Source organism: Drosophila hydei, unplaced genomic scaffold (genome assembly GCF_003285905.1).
Source record: "Drosophila hydei strain 15085-1641.00,03,60 unplaced genomic scaffold, DhydRS2 tig00000315-arrow-arrow-pilon, whole genome shotgun sequence".
NCBI lineage: Eukaryota > Metazoa > Arthropoda > Insecta > Diptera > Drosophilidae > Drosophila > Drosophila hydei.
In genome coordinates, this window is record NW_022045707.1 from 334,436 (window position 1) to 350,178 (window position 15,743).

At 39.7% G+C, this 15,743-nt stretch overlaps 3 protein-coding genes across 8 annotated transcripts; all 3 read right to left on the minus strand.

Annotated features, from left to right (window-relative positions):
- Nucleotides 1-31: 31 nt before the first annotated feature.
- LOC111593191 (diuretic hormone receptor) lies at nt 32-9,409 on the minus strand. 6 transcript variants are annotated; one of them, XR_002751023.2, is made up of 13 exons: nt 8,644-9,408; nt 4,015-4,601; nt 2,474-2,591; nt 2,202-2,403; nt 2,041-2,137; nt 1,887-1,980; nt 1,667-1,827; nt 1,499-1,609; nt 1,247-1,432; nt 1,055-1,179; nt 823-873; nt 272-399; nt 32-192 (listed from the first exon to the last, which is right to left on the minus strand). XR_002751023.2 is itself a non-coding variant. In XM_023305813.2 (12 exons), exons 2-12 carry the CDS (start codon nt 4,270-4,272, stop codon nt 357-359), a joined length of 1,446 nt encoding a protein of 481 aa, XP_023161581.1. In that variant the 5' UTR covers nt 4,273-4,601; nt 8,644-9,408; the 3' UTR covers nt 32-356. The 6 variants fall into 6 exon arrangements, 5 of the variants coding, with proteins under 5 accessions (XP_023161581.1, XP_023161582.1, XP_023161579.1 ...); XM_023305813.2 differs by having other exon boundaries at nt 32-399; XM_023305814.2 differs by lacking the exon at nt 823-873 and having other exon boundaries at nt 33-399.
- A 1,001-nt stretch (nt 9,410-10,410) lies between these two features.
- On the minus strand, nt 10,411-12,394 carry LOC111593198 (membrane metallo-endopeptidase-like 1). Its single transcript, XM_023305822.2, has 2 exons — nt 11,873-12,394; nt 10,411-11,814 (listed from the first exon to the last, which is right to left on the minus strand). The coding sequence occupies exons 1-2, from the start codon at nt 12,368-12,370 to the stop codon at nt 10,480-10,482; spliced, it is 1,833 nt and encodes a 610-aa protein (XP_023161590.2). The 5' UTR covers nt 12,371-12,394; the 3' UTR covers nt 10,411-10,479.
- A 293-nt stretch (nt 12,395-12,687) lies between these two features.
- On the minus strand, nt 12,688-15,743 carry LOC111593172 (25S rRNA (cytosine-C(5))-methyltransferase nop2). The gene is made up of 4 exons (XM_023305778.2): nt 15,667-15,743; nt 15,317-15,589; nt 14,305-15,260; nt 12,688-14,233 (listed from the first exon to the last, which is right to left on the minus strand). Exons 2-4 carry the CDS (start codon nt 15,411-15,413, stop codon nt 12,758-12,760), a joined length of 2,529 nt encoding a protein of 842 aa, XP_023161546.2. The 5' UTR covers nt 15,414-15,589; nt 15,667-15,743; the 3' UTR covers nt 12,688-12,757.

The window sequence follows — 15,743 nt, forward strand, 5'->3', positions numbered from 1 at the left end:
CGAAACAAGAATCTTTTGGCTGACAAATGGAGTTCAATTCAATTCATATTTGTGTCTTTGTTTTTTGTGTTTTTACAATTATAAATTCTCAGCTTTTAAACAAAGTCGGTTAAATCTATGCTGTGAAAGCGATTCAATGAGCCAATACGTGTGTGCAGCGAGGGTCTCAAGCAGATGACGCACTCCTCGGTGCTGTAAGAGATTGGGATTAATATATAATTTAAAGTTGAATAAGTAATTCCAGTTCGTTGTAACTTGCAAAAATTAATACTTTAATAGTCTGCTCAATACAATACTTATAGACAAATATATTTATATGTATATAACACGCGCGGCGTGCGGTATGTACATATATATCATTCTAAATGTCCAGCGGGCACGGGACTTGTCGAAGTCAGTCTACAAAAACGATAAAAATTAAGGGTAATAAAATCAATAAATTAAAATAGGTAAAAAATAATAACAATTAAAGTTAGTTATTAAAATAAATATAAAACTTTGTAGTGGAGCTCATTATACTCGTTCACTGTCCAAGAATGAAACTTAATTTATATTCCGATCATGATCATTTATAGGTAACTCTGTAGAGGTCAACAGGGAGACACCGCAAGGCTTTAAGACTGTAAAGGATAGTCTTTCCCTCCTCATGTAGAAGATTTGGATCGTTCGGTGATATAGACACAGCTTCGTGAACGAGTATAAAAAGAAATTGTTCATGCAGCACTAAGTAGAGGTTAGTTGAAGCGAAAACGTGAGAGGGAGGCGATTGGGCAGGGAAAAGATGGTACTACAAGTATAAGCGGGACTATTGCGTATACGCACCGTAGACTTTCAGTACGCGAGCGCTGCGAGTAGTCTTTGGATGTGCGATGTCTGAAATGGAAATTAAGTTTTTAAGCGACAACAGCGAGCCACAGCAAAAACGGAAAGAAAAAATAAATGCAATGAAATATGATAAAGACAACAACAAGCCAGATATGTGGTGATCGAATGCCTATATGAGGATTTGTCTGTTTTATATCCATTTATAAAACTAATCAGACAGTAAACAGACCTGCGATTCTTGCGGGAGTTGCTGCGATGAATGTTTCGGCTCTCCCGCCATATGACGAAACGATGTCGCAACGTCTGCCGCACTTCTGAGTTCAGAAAGCAATAGAACAGAGCCACGAAGAAACCCTAGAGTAAGATAGAAATGGATATTAAAAATGAAACGAGTTTCCGTTTTAATGGCTCATACTCCCACCTGCGTGCTGAGTAGAAAGGCGCGTAATGCCTCAAAGAGATTTCGACTAATGCCCTGCTCGGGTCCAGTTAACACCAGTAGATAGGTGATGCCAAAGAGGGGTATTAGCACCAGCAGAGCCTTAGAGGCCTTATAATACTGTCGCGTTTCGAATGTTTGCGTCGAACGCAGTTTGGTGATGAGCACCTGACACAAAAGAACGTTTGATTATTCATATCCAATGCACACTGAAGTGGCACAATGAGGACTTACCCACATAATACGTATAAGAAAGACTAAATTAACAAGAATCGCCAACGAAGCGGGCCCTTTGAATATCCAATCAATATGAGATTCTCGCATCCAGGCACATTCAATTTCCAGCTACACGCATAAATAAGTTATCAACAATAGCAAAGGTCAAACTTATGACGCACTTACCCCATTAAAATGCTCGTTCTCCAGATGTGATGCAAATGCCTTGGCAATGGACCACACCAAAATACAGAGAGCCGGACAGCCCCAGCCAATCAATGCGTAGATAACAAAGCTAATATTCTCGCTGGAGAACGTTTGTACGACCAAAATATAAAGATAGAGACCTGAAAAGCGTATTTGCTAATCAAGTTGAGTTGAACAATATATTGGACTCAGAGCTCACCTTCGACGAACATCCAGAAAAAATTAGTCAGGTAAAAGTATTGAAACATTATGACCAGCGTAATGCAGCCAGCCTGACTAGATTCAGTGGTTATCTAAAAGGACATGGGAATACCTCTTAGACTATATTATGTGATTAATAAACGCCCACGAACCACTTGCAGGAAGAGTGTTAGGATCCAGAGCAGCGCCGAGGTGATGTAAGTTAGAAATAGATTCGCATGGATTGTGTTTCTCAGACAGCGTAAGTCTCTGCAGCAAAGACAAATTAATAGAAAACGCATTGTAGAGAATGCGGTCAGGCAGTACAACTCACTTAAAGCTTAGGAATATTATAAGCGCCACCACCAAAGTTGCAAAACTCATAAAATAACCACCAGTATAGATAATGGCAGGCAGGTCGACGCTAGCCGAGAAATCTGGGACATCGGCCACGGAGCCCGACTGCTGGTGGCAGCTGCTATAGTTGGAGTAATGATTCCATGTGCCATTCGCGTGGCAATATCGCGTTGCATTCTCTAGTAACAGGGAGACCAGGCCATATAGAGACCATACTATACTAATTGATTATTGTTATCCAATGCTCACCTGTTGTGTCATAGTGTACACCTTTAAACTCCTCGAAACAGGACAGCACAGCCCAACTGCTGGCTTTGGTACGCGGCCAACACAGCACCGAATCAAAGGAGGTGGGACAATGCAAATCCTGTTAGATTACAGTCAATATTAAAATAAAATATTATAATAAATACTTAAAGCTTTTTATAGATGATCTAAATTTATGCGCAATAAATGAGATTTATACAAAGCAAAGAAATTACACTAAAAGTGTATATAGCAAGGGGAGTATGGAAAATTGACAAGCTATTTATAGACATATTTTATTTTTAAATAAATCTATTTTTTATTTTTCATGTTCTCTTCCTCCCATCTTTTGTCCAAAACTAAAATAAAAATTCAATTTATTTTGTTCTAAAGTTATATTCCGCTCAACAAAATTTATATTTATCTTTTAAACTGCCCTCGTATACTCTTAATAAATCGCAGCTGTTTACTTTTGCCCATTAAACTCATTTGCAAAAAACCAAATTCAATAAAATTCAACCAAAATAAATAAGCAAAAGCGCTCTTTTTCTGATTGCTTGCCATAAATAATCGATCATTGATATTACCAGTTGGCTATTGGCAATTGGCTATGTGAATGGCCAAGTATTTGTTTATCAGCAAATAAAACAGTAACACATGTTAACAAAATCGTGCATCATCGCTTTGATTTAAACCTTCTTATCAGGCGCGCCATTTGCCTCTCGCTGATGTCACAGTTTGTGCCAATGTCGATTAGAAATAAAATGGATTTTATACTTTAATTGAAACAGACAAAAAAACAGTCCATTTTCCATTCAAATATTCTTAGTATATTTCATTCAAGTGCAAACAACTGAAGTTTGAGTCCAATCGACTTGGAATTGACGTGGAAAAGATATGAAAATTATCTATAACTTATAGTCCTTACATATATAGCCCAGAATGTAAGATTGCCAATGCTATACTGCTACACTATTATACTATTGTACTAATCTATGCTATACTACTATACTATACTCCTATAATATAATATTCTTCTATATTTTCTACACTACACTATACTATACTATACTATGCTATACTATACTATACTATGCTATACTATACTTTATAATACTATAATATACTATATAATACTATAAGTTGAACACTTTTCAGAGCTGTTTGCTAATTGAACGATCTCTTTTATGGTAAAGCTACGATCAAGTCGATACGGCGTGAGCACGAGCACGACTGTGAAGAATAGAGAGAAAACGGATCAACAGTCCAGAATCTCTTTACGAATATAAATCTTTGACAAGGCTACATCCAATATTAATAAAATTAATAAACCCACATTCATTTACGTGCTGTGTATTTTAATATTCAATTATATTTGTCGCGACTGCAATTGAATCAATCTTTAGGCTGCTCTCTTATTCTCTGTTTCTATTATGTTAAATCTACTTATCTTTGTCTATATGTTGCAGAGTAACACATTGATATTAGTAAATACATTTGAATGCTCTTAAAGACTTCAATTAGTTCACAACAGCCACACTCACCGGCTTGACATTTGATGATGCATTGCTGCTGCTGCTGCTGTTACTGTATAGGCGCTGCTCCAGCTCTACTTGGTGCCTGCACTGTTCTTCCAGGGTTCGATTGATAAGTAGAGCACCGCTGTGCAGCTGCTGGGTGCCAATTAGGGCGCTGGCTCGCTGCAGCATATCCAATGAGAAGTTGGCAATGGCATTGGCAATGTTCTCCGCCGAGGCGCCATCCAGGCTCTCGACTAACGCTTGCAGCTCCTCCTCGGCCATACGAAATGTCGCGGCTGTCAAGGCTGTCGATAGGTAACTAACTGCCAAGGCAATTGCTTATTGTAGAGGCTCAGCCCTTAAATGCACTCCTGTACATTTGCAGCTTACTCTCCGTTCGCAGTTGAGCATATGTATTTGCCGTACTTTTCACTGACTGCTGTAGCTGTTGCCTCCCACTGCGAACATCTCAGCTGGAGGTCAGTTGCGGGTGTGGACAGGGAGCACGAACCTGGCACACACTTCCTCGTCTCTCGCTCTTTGTGCTGGGCTGCACAATTAAACAGCTCAGCAATGGACACAGACAGAAATTGCGCAAATATGTTGACGAGCTGAAACGAAGTGAAAGAACGAGTGTATCTCTGCGGCTTGATGATATCTGTGTGTCTGATAAAATCAAGCAATGAACTTATTCACGCACTATTCAAGTCCAGAAAGGCAGGGCCACAAGGCCTCTGGGTTTGTATGGCACACATATCGAAATAGCGCTGAGTCGTCTTATTTGATTTGTATACATATATATACATATATATGTGTGTATGCACGCATATATAGAACTTATAAAAATCTGTACAAATAATACATGCTTAAATCACGTGGCTCTGTCTCTCTACATACATATGCAGATAATGTGCAGATAAATAAACAACAATCTTTATGGCCTCTACACTTTTGGGGCGGGGCTACTGTGACTATGACTCTTACTGTTACTGTGACTCTGAATCCCATACACTCGGACCGAAAGGGAATATCTCTAAGTGCAGACCATTTGAGTGAACCTGATCAAAACTAGTTATCGTCGGCACCTTTTGCCTTTCATTACAACATTTCATATAGAATTTTGTGATAATTATCTGTGAATAGAGTTTAACTATATACAATTATAAAGAATATTATATAGAATCATTTTTGCCCATATCTTAAGCAGCATCATTTCAATTGCATCTTTAAAAGGGAATCAATTATTCGAAAAGTAGAGATTGTCGCCGTGATGACTAATAACTAATAACTAATGACTAATGACTAATGACTAATGATTAATGACTAGCAATGCTATTCAGCAGAGCAATGAAGACACAAATAGATGAAAACCTCAGTTAGTTGAAGTTGTTGCTCACATTGCTGGCTTTAATTAAAGGTGCTTCAGGTGGGTAATTAGATATACACGTACTTATTGTGTCGTTGACATGCGACACAACTGTTGCCCGAAACAACTGCTAAGAGCTTGCTTCAAACACGCCAATTATTTATTAATGAATAAACAGCAGTTGACCAGGTAATCACAGTCAGAGTCACGAACAATTTAAGGTATATTTATTTGAGTTATCTTTTTTGAAGCTCAAGTTCAAGAAAATACTAATTTAACATAAATATAAAGCTATTTAACTCTTGAATCTAAGAAAGTTAAATAATTATTTGGGGGACTAAAGTTTGATATATTTGCCAGCTTGACTCCAAGTTTCAGAATCTCTTCTTTGCATTTCAGCCCTGACTTTGATCTAGGTCTAGTTAGACAGAAACATATTTGTAGTCGCGCTAGTTATGGACTTGGGGATCGGCAATATTGCAGAGTTCTGGCCGGGAAGCTAGCCAATTAGCCAAATGCCAGTTTGTGGCGCATGCCGTGATTAAATATTTGGCGAGCTGCGATTTATTTATGATGCTACGGGGCAAACAAGCGCAATATTTGTACGGGTGCGTTAGATTATGATTTTTATTTTTTTTTGTTAAGGCTTGCTATTCCATTAAAGCAGCGTCGACGGTGGCGGCGTCTGAGGCTGAGGCTAAGGCTGAGGCTGAGGCGGCTAATTTGGCTGCTAATGCGCACAATTAACAGCTAAAGCTAAATGCAAATAAACAGTCTTCGCAGCTGCCTCCAATGTGTAAATAGAGCAAATAATATTCTCCTGCTGTCTGCCATCGGCTGTAAGCGTTATAATTATATTTGCCAGGCTGCGATCTGTAAATGATTTATTAAGTGTCAAAACAAATGAAAGCCAAATAGGTAAACCTTTATATATTGCATTACACACATGTGGGACCGTCATTATATGGCATATATAGATGACAGTATCGGGGCTGTAATGATAAAGAAAATGCCAAATCGACAAGGGCTATCATAAGACCCTATCAATTATATGTCTTTTCTGTGGTTATTATCGGCCTATTGGCATGCCATATGCCATGTGCCATATGCTATGTGCCATTGGCCAGCTGCAGCGTAATAAAAGTCACGTAATAGCTGAAAAGGTCACAAGCTAAAATTTTATGAATGAATAAAGTCCGAGAGAAAGCAATTGCTATTACAATTGCAATTGGAGCTGAAAGTGTCGTCAGCTGGAAAGGGTGCAAATCAAAGTCAGATGCAGTCGGGCGATATGATCGATATTTATGAATGCCGGAAAGCAAATAAATAGCTTGTTTGCCGGCCGGCCCTGCTACCCGTCAGCACGTCCGCCCGTCTGCCCGTCCGCCCGTCCGCTCAGTTGCCCGATTGAATGGCTGTCTTCCTGCCTCGGCGCAATCGACTCGCTCAAGTCGACACACAAAAGGCAAACAAATTAAAGCCAAAGAAAACAAGCACACACATTTAGTATGCATGCGCCTGTGGCTATATAGCCATAAGTTTACAAGCAAAAACGAAAATGTTAAGACTCAATAAATGGCACTGCGTGGCCCTCACACCGTATGCGCGTTTTGCGGCATTAAGTATACGTCGAGTTAGCAAGTTCAAAACTTCAAACAAATTTAGCTCAACACTCAGATAAGGGCTGCCTGTGCATAAAGTTATTTCATGTGAAGCAGATACGTGGGCAGATCCAAAAATTTCATTTGCAATTATTATATAAATAATAAAGGAAGCTGCAGGCGACTTTATTGCTGGCAACACACGTACCCCATCCACAGATCGCAGTTCGCAGTTCGCAGTTCAGAGTTAGCTGTTCGCAGTTCGCAGTTAACAATTCACAATTCGCTGTGAAGACCCTGTAAACATTATGAAATTTTTTGAACAAATTCATTAGTTTACAGAAGCCATGCCAAAGTTTGTTTTATCTCTTTTGTAATTCCGAAATACCTACATGCGCGCCAGCTAATGGAGTACCATTGAATTCAATTAGCCTAATAAGGGCGTGACACAAATATATATTGCATTTAGAGTAAACTACAGCTACTGTCAAATAGTTGCACTGATTGCGCTCTTCAGGCAAAGTGGACTCAATTGTCTTAATGCAGTCTCAACATATTTTGCACTCGCACTCAGAAATCCATTTGGCTATCTGCTTCAACTATTCGCTCGCCACTTAAGTATAATTAAAAATTTCTATTTACTTAATAATTCAGAATCTAGAGCTATAAACAAATAAGTCGGTGCTACTTTTTCCCCAATACCCTCGCCAAATCGAGCGAGTTCAATGATATTAGTTGGCGCAGCTAAGCAAATATGAGTCTCAAGAATAACTAATTAACTGTGGCTTCTTTTTGAAAGCTTTCGAAGAGATATAGTAAAAATGCTTTCCTTTTAACTAATTACTCGATTCAACGTAAGGCGAGGGTAACTCATAGTCGACCCGTCTCATGGTTCTCTATGGGTTAGTTCGCTGCTCTTTTAATTTGAAATATCGCGTTGTTAGCGCTTTTCGATTTTTTATTTAATGTTTATTTTAAGCACTGGAGGCGACTAAAAACTCACTGCAAAGTCTTACATTGTTTATCTTTGGTCAACAACGAAAGGCAACTGCATCGAAGAGCGTGGGCGACGGCATTTATGTATTAATATATATAACTTATCTATGTATATATTTACATGTATATTTGTATGTAAACAGAATGATCTTATATGATTTAATATCCATTTTTGTGAAAGAATCAGTAAGGAACTCGTAGGAAGAGTTCAATTGGCTTGGCTTTTGTGTATTGCAAATTGTTTATCTGATGAGACTAATCAGACGTTTATTTATCAATTTAAAAGTCTCATTGTGAGCGCCAATAGGGTGCGTTGGTAAGTGATCAACAGTCTGCCGGGGCGCTCGAACTCAGTTGGTTAAGAAAAGATCATTTTTATTGGTTGTTTATTGGCCCAATGTGCTAATGCAGTCTATATATACAGAATTGAGGCAATTCTTTAGGTTTTTTTTATAATTCAAGTGTGAAATCAGCCGCTATTGAGTTTCATCCCAGCCAAAAGTCAGAAGTCAGAACAAATGTTTAAATTACCGTCTCACCCACATCTACTCACTCGCTCACATGTTGTCAGCCTTAAATGTTTATCGCCTTTATCATTTTTTATTACTTAACTCGCACACACACATATACAATTATTATTAATGTATATATATTTATATATATATTTATTAACATATATTCAAAACTCACGCGTCGCTGCTCAGCACAGTTAATTTTGGATCGCACGCAAACATAGAATATTTTAATTGCAGATAGCGAAATGATAAAATATGTATATTTAGTCACACATTACAAGACAAGAGTAAAACATAATAAACTGTCTGTAATTTTATATTTTATTTTTGTTTTTTTTTTTTAAATTTGTTTATATTTTTGTGTGACTTTTTTGGCTTTCCGAATCTATAATGTTATAAAGGTTGCGGAGGCTGCGACGAGATTCGCAATCAAGATAACGAAGTCAACCGACCAAAAGCTCACGTCTAATAACGGCAACTGACAGCGATGTACTACGACCGGGAGGGAGCTTTCGCGTCTGTTCGTTCGCTGTTTCTTACCGTGCGGGAGTGAAGCCCACACACAAGCAAACTTTGCCCTGACGACGCCCACAAATAAAGAAAACACAGGATACGACGACACCAGGCACAGTGGTCATGGATGCAGTGGATTAGCTTAATCTAAGTCCAATGAAAAGATTTATTACTCCAGTTTGAGCTACAATATCATTTCAATGCCCATAATTAAATGTGAGTGTATTGGCTGTGTGCAGCATGTGTTTGTTGTGTTCTCCTCCACTTATTAAAAATTCATACAAGCAAATATTCCCTTTCTTTAGTATAACTTATCTATTAGTTACCCAGATTATGTGGTTCTGATGTCCCTAATTCACGCTGTTTTTGTTTATTAACCATTTGACCCAATGGTTTCATCAAAATAGTATTGATGTATAATTTTGATTCAAATTTTGTCCAATATCCATCAGAGATTAAGAATTCCAAAAACAAGTTGAACAACTTGTATACAATCTGTAAATGACGCAACTTTTATTATAAACATTCGTCTGTATTTGTCAACAGTAAGCAAGACTTATTTTGATAAGCATTCAGATTGTAGTAGTTTTTTAGTAAGTTAAAAAGAACTGACAACAAAGCTGTAAAGCTTTCCGCAAAAAATTAAAAAATTAAAAATTAAATTAAATTAATTTGGTATTTTCTAGAATATTTATTAACTATTAATTAACAAAATTCGATGTTATGATTTTCGTAGCATTTGCTCCACTGTGCGATGCTCGCAACAACTTGTGGCTATGGCAACCTGATTAGGTCTGTGTCAGTGTGTGAGTGCAGAAGAGAACTAAAGCTCCCGCTTAACTGAGACCGACATTTTTATACTCTATGCCCATAATTGAACGTGAGTGTATTGGCCTTGTGCAGCATGTGTTTGTTGTGTTCCCAAGCACAACATAGTTCAGTCCGCCTGGGCCTAGCAATTACTGTCATCACTTAGTGCCAAAGGAACTCTACTCTTCATAGCTACTCCTGAAACAGGGTATCTTATTCAGGCTTTACTACATCAGAGATAGCTTTTGCATTTGCATTTGCATTGAATTGTCATCGAATGTGACGATGTCGTTGCCTATGCCTTAACACGACACCTGCAATTAACAATCAAACTGAATGGGCCGTTAAATACTTTTTGTCGATTACTTATTGCTGCGATAACAAATAAGCACCCTGTGCTGAAAGCGGCTCAAAAAACGCATTGTGATAGACGAACTTAAAATGATGAAAAACATGATTAACATATGGAAAAGACAATTGAACTGTTGTGAATAACAATTTATAATCCATTCGAAGGAAGCGTTGAGAATTGTAGAGAATTGCGAGCTTCAAATACTTGGAAATTGCAAAAAAAGTTAACGATATAGTCTATATATCGAAATTCAATCTATTAAAGACACTAAATTTCGAATAACATATTACATTTGTATTTATACATTTATACAATGTTCCAAGTGCAATTGCCCTCTTAACGGCTGGCTGGGCGCCACATTTCACAGCCGATGGAGTCTGAGTGTTGCCGCGGACAACTGAAATCAATGGAAAACTGATGCAAATTGTGTTCGGCCTCATTAACCCGCACATCGTCCATGTCATGGCCTATGGCTGTTGGTAGACGGCCACAAAAGAACTGCGCGAAATTCAAATGGAAGAGCTGTGGCGGCGACATCTCCTGCTCAAACTCATATGGGCGATACTCAAACCGATTTGAATCATGTCCCAACCCAAAGAACGTGTCATAAGCCAGTTGGAGTCCGTTGAAATCTGCCAATCGCTCCTTCAGCGATGCTGTTGGCGAGTGCTGGACACATTTTAGGGCAGCTTGAAATTTGACATTTTGACGTATCTGTAATCCGAGTACCAACTCGTTGCCCGCGGCATCGAAGAGTATGCCCTCCTGCTCGAAGGCGTGACTAAGCTCGTGACCGAGTATAAAGCCCATCAGACTATGTCGAAAAACGGAATGCTGTCGATAATCGTAAAAGGGCCACTGCATGAAGACCAATGGAACGGTCAACATATTTCGCTCATGCTCAAAATAAGGCGCATTGCGGGCTCTAACCAAGTCATCATTCACATAGTAGTATTTCAGTTGCACAGTCGCTCCTGGTTGCCTCAACGGCAAATGCTGCAGATGCGTACGTAAACGCAGGGCCTGCCAAAAGTTTTCCACAAAGTCGTCAGCCGTAAATGATGCACTGGCATAGTGATTATTATAGAAATCATTATCGGTGCTCGCTGTATCCGGTAGGTTGCCCAGTTTCAATTGCATGTTCGCCAGCTTGGCATGTAGATAGGTTAACTGCTCGGAACTTAGCTCCAATCGATTCAGCTCCAAGTATTTGGCAAACGTGCCGCGTAAGCTGGCAAACATCTGCTGCAGCTGCCGCATGTCCTCCGACCTTGTTCTATATACATAACGATCGTAGAGGTGGTTCATGCCCAAGGGAAGCAACGCACTCATATGATGTATGCAACTGTGCGCTGTGGAGCGTGGCTTGGCTTCCTTTACAAAGCTAGCCAGTCGCTCCCTTAGATAGAATTCCAAAATGGTTTTATTACTTTCACGCAGCAGCTCGCCCAGCTTTCGGAAATATTCCACATCGCTAATCTGCACGAGTAGCTTATCATCTCTGGGCTCCATTTCCAGCAGTTCCTCAAAGTAGGTTTGCCACTCGATCTGCGGTATTTCCTGCTTCAGCTTGCTCAATGTCCACAGGTGCAGCAGCGACTCCTCGTTGTGATGTTTCTCCCGTAAATCACGCAGAGCCTTTTCCAACAGCTGGAGGCCAGTTCTTAGAGGCTTCAAAAAGGCAGTTGAAGTACAATTTATATTTCATTTACTTTTTGATTTCACTCACCAAGTGGTTGTTTCGAGCCACTGGCCTTTTGAGCTCCACTACATAGCGGAGCGAGTCGTTGTAAGCAACATCCGCCATCTCATCGAAGAAAACACCATTCAATCCATATCTGCGAAGTCTGGCCGTTGCCCGCGTCCATTCGAAGGCATCGCCAGAGAGTAGTTTCTGTGGCAATTGGATCTGCTTCTCCTGTGGATGACCTACACATGAACTGAAATAGTCCTGGAGTTGCTTAAATAGGCGTGGAGGATCCATATTGCTGTTGTCTGTCAGAACAGCAATCATTGCATCGGCATATCTCTTCTCCGCCAGCTGAAAGTTGTCCACGTAGTTGGCAGACCAATTACCACATGCAAACGCCCAGAAATTTGTACAAGGCGAGACGCGCCGATCCAGATTCGACCGGATGCTGTGCATCGTGGCTAAATTAATATCCGCTTTGCAGTGAGTCACAGCCCAAACAATGCACCACAATAAACCAAAAATTATTCTTAACATTTCGCTTCTACTTCTCGCACTGAAATTAAGATTTAATGTTGAATCCATCCAACGCCTCAACCTTATCTGCCTCTGCGCTGCAGTTTAAATACGAAAGTATTATACATGATGATATTATATAGAATATATACATTAATATATATTGTGATAAAAAGCATATATGGTATGGAAGTTCTAATAAAATACATTTTATTGTTATGTTGATTACGAAACATTTATGATCCAAAATATTTAGTACCTATTATAAAAACAAATAATTGGCATTGGTTTATGCTGAGCTAGCCTAAATATTTGTTATAAATATACAATATATATATTTTATTACATATTTTAAGTTTCGCAACAAACCCGCCATCAACTTTTTAAAAAACTTATTTATATTTCAGATTATTTTTTAAGCTTTTGCTTTCTGTCGACTGTCTTCTTGGATTTTTTCAACTGCCCCAACTGCTTTGACTTATTTTTCAGTTTGTTTTGCATTTTGATGGGCTTTCCTTCCAGCAATGGCAGTTCATCTATATCCACTCTCGGCGCCTGTGAAAGTTTCTTAGTTAATTTAGACGTTGGCTTAGCATTGTGTTCATTTTTTTGCGCCGTAGCTTTTTGCTCATTTTTCAGCACTTTCTGTTTCTTATTGCCATTCGATTGTGGTGTCGTCTGCTTATTTTTGACTATTGGGGAAGTAGCAACGGTGTTTTCTTTTTTCTCGGCAGAGTCAGGCGCCGTCTGCTCTTTCTTTGCCTTGTTGGTCACTTTGATGGGCTTCTCAAATACCTTGGCAACATATTTCGTCTTACTTTGTTCAAGCTTTTTCTTTTTTAGGTCATGTTCTACGTCCGTAAGGTTGGGCTTGCCAGCACGTTTTCCGTACGTTTTTCGGGATCCTTCAATGGGTTCCGTTGCCTCCTCTTCCTTAGTTTCTGCCGTATTCGATTCAGGCTGATCTGATGCAAGTGCTTCATCTAACTGCTTCTCATCCGCTTCTTGTTGCTCCTTAGTGATGGGAATGGTATTTGAGAACTTTTTCAGTTTAGCCACATAAAAGCCATCCATATTGTTTGTATGCGGATAAAAGCGCATGCTCAAATTTAAGCTGGGATGGTAGCGATGCTGGCGGAACTTGGTAAAGCCAGGTTCACCAAAATCAATACCTAAAGGCACAAGCTTAACATTTCGCTTCTTAAGAGCGTAGTCGATGACCCATTCATTCTCCTCGGGCAGTACTGAACAAGTGGAATATACAACATATCCACCGGTGGAAGATTTAGCATCCACGCAATCGATGGCGGTAAGCAAAAGCTTGCGCTGCAAATTATAGCATCGCTGTACATCGATCTCCGATTTAGTTGTCTTTACACTAGGATCCTTGGAGACAACGCCTGTGCCAGTGCATGGCGCATCGAGCAGCACACGATCAAAGCCCGTCATTATGTTTCTAAACTTGGTCGCATCTTCACAGCTAACAACAGCATTCACAATGCCCAAGCGATGAAAGTTGGCAACAACGGCCTTGATGCGATCCCGGTTTGCATCGTTGGCAAATAACACGCCCGTGTTCTTCATAACGGCAGCTATGTGTGATCCCTTGCCACCAGGTGCAGAACACATATCTAGCACTCGCTCGTTCTCCTGCGGAGCCAGCGCAATCACTGGCAGCATCGACGAAGCACCCTGTATCATATATTGACCAGCTAAATACTCAGGCGTGGCGCCCAGTGGAACAGTTGAATTAAATATGACAAGGCCCACGTTTGTCCACTTGCCCAGCGGATCGAGATTGACGCCACGATTAATTAACGCGCCAGCAAGGTCTCGACGACGTGTCTTTAGAGAATTTGTGCGTATAGTTAACGGACGCGCCACCTAAGAAATAAATAAATAAAATAAAAATTAATTACTATCCACAAATTAGAAATAGTACTTTAAGAACCCACCTCAGACGCCTCCAAGTACTCCATAAGATCGCTCAACTTAAATATATCCATGAGCTTCGACATAAGAAACTCATTATAGCTGTAGTACAAACATAGGTCCAAACGGAGCTGGTCAACATACTCGCTACGTGCACGACCTTCCTGCCGATATTTGCCAAAGTCCGAGAGTACCTGTATTATATCCTTAATACGCTGTTGGACATCCTGTAAAGATAGCTCCTTCTCAGCATCTTCGCCGGGCTCTGGTAAATGGAACACTTCCGACTGATCGACAGACATCTGCATTTCCTCCTGTGCCAATTTATCATCTTTGTCCCGACGCTTCTTAAGTTTTTTGCTAGCACGCTCAATAGGCAATGTGTCATCATCATCATCATCATCATCATCATCATCATCATCATCATCATCATCATCATCATCATCATCATCATCATCTTCATTGTCTGATTCTTCATCGGTTGCTTGATCTTCAGCATCGTCATCAAAAAGATCGTCCAATTTACCGACTTGAGCTTCGTCATCATCCTCATCAATTGATTCCTCCTCTTCTCCATCGGTTACATCATTTTCCTCATCGTCTTCCGCTTCTTCCGAACTAGATTCAAATTCATTCTCGGGCTCTTGTTCCTCTTCTAGTTCCTCATCTGATTCTTGCTTCTTCGCTTTCTGCTGCTTTTTCGACTTCAACTTTAGCCATTCATTATCGTCATTTTTGAAGCCATTTGACTTTTGTTTTTTGATTGGCACAAGTTGCGGCACTTCCTCGTCTGATGACTCTGGCGGTTGGTTCGCTTCGGGCTCGCTCTCGCTCTCGCTGTGATACTTTTTCTGTTTACGAGGCTGTTGTGCACGTTTATCCTTTAATTTCGCCTTCTGCACTACCTTTTTTTGTTCCCGCTTGGCAACGCGCTGTTTTTGACGGTGTGACAATCTCTTATCCTCATCGTCGAGCGGCGCTGAAAACAAATATTTTAATATATTTGTTCAGTGGCAGTAGCATTATTATAAATACCAAATGATTTCTTCGGAAACTTTGGTGCTCCCTGTTTGCGCGCCTTTCGACCTGGCCCTTTCTTTTGTTTTTCACTATATTCAGCTTTGCGTCCCATATTTCAGTCCCTCCACGCTTCGCTAGTGAAAAATGTTTTTGAAAAAATGTGTGCCTCCACGTGCAGTATCTCACATGGAGTTTCGCAACACTGACTTGCGCCGATATTAGACAAAATATGTAGAAAAATAACAACTATCGTGTCATGAAATGCAAAGGAGTTATGCTTGCTTAGTACTTTAAAGAATACAATTAAAATAAAATAAAAATTACGTTTAACTTTAAATATAATCTCCATAAATAAAGTAAATTACCGCCAAGGCCAAAATAACATTCGACAAAGCCAATTTACAAACAGATACCGTCTCGTATTATTAGCGCTCAGCTGCAT

Bases quoted from the DNA above. Each gene is read 5' to 3' on its own strand.
- LOC111593191 (XM_023305811.2), bottom strand. From the start codon at position 4,272: ATGGCCGAGGAGGAGCTGCAAGCGTTAGTCGAGAGCCTGGATGGCGCC. The intron at 2,138-2,201 runs GTGAGTTGTACT...TCTTTGCTGCAG, and splicing joins ATAATATTCCTAAGCTTTAA to AGACTTACGCTGTCTGAGAA. The intron at 1,981-2,040 runs GTTCGTGGGCGT...ATGTCCTTTTAG, and splicing joins TAACACTCTTCCTGCAAGTG to ATAACCACTGAATCTAGTCA.
- LOC111593198 (XM_023305822.2), bottom strand. From the start codon at position 12,370: ATGTTAAGAATAATTTTTGGTTTATTGTGGTGCATTGTTTGGGCTGTG. The intron at 11,815-11,872 runs GTGAGTGAAATC...GCCTTTTTGAAG, and splicing joins TGGCTCGAAACAACCACTTG to CCTCTAAGAACTGGCCTCCA.
- LOC111593172 (XM_023305778.2), bottom strand. From the start codon at position 15,413: ATGGGACGCAAAGCTGAATATAGTGAAAAACAAAAGAAAGGGCCAGGT. The intron at 15,261-15,316 runs GTATTTATAATA...ATTTGTTTTCAG, and splicing joins GTTTCCGAAGAAATCATTTG to CGCCGCTCGACGATGAGGAT. The intron at 14,234-14,304 runs GTGGGTTCTTAA...TTTATTTCTTAG, and splicing joins AGTACTTGGAGGCGTCTGAG to GTGGCGCGTCCGTTAACTAT.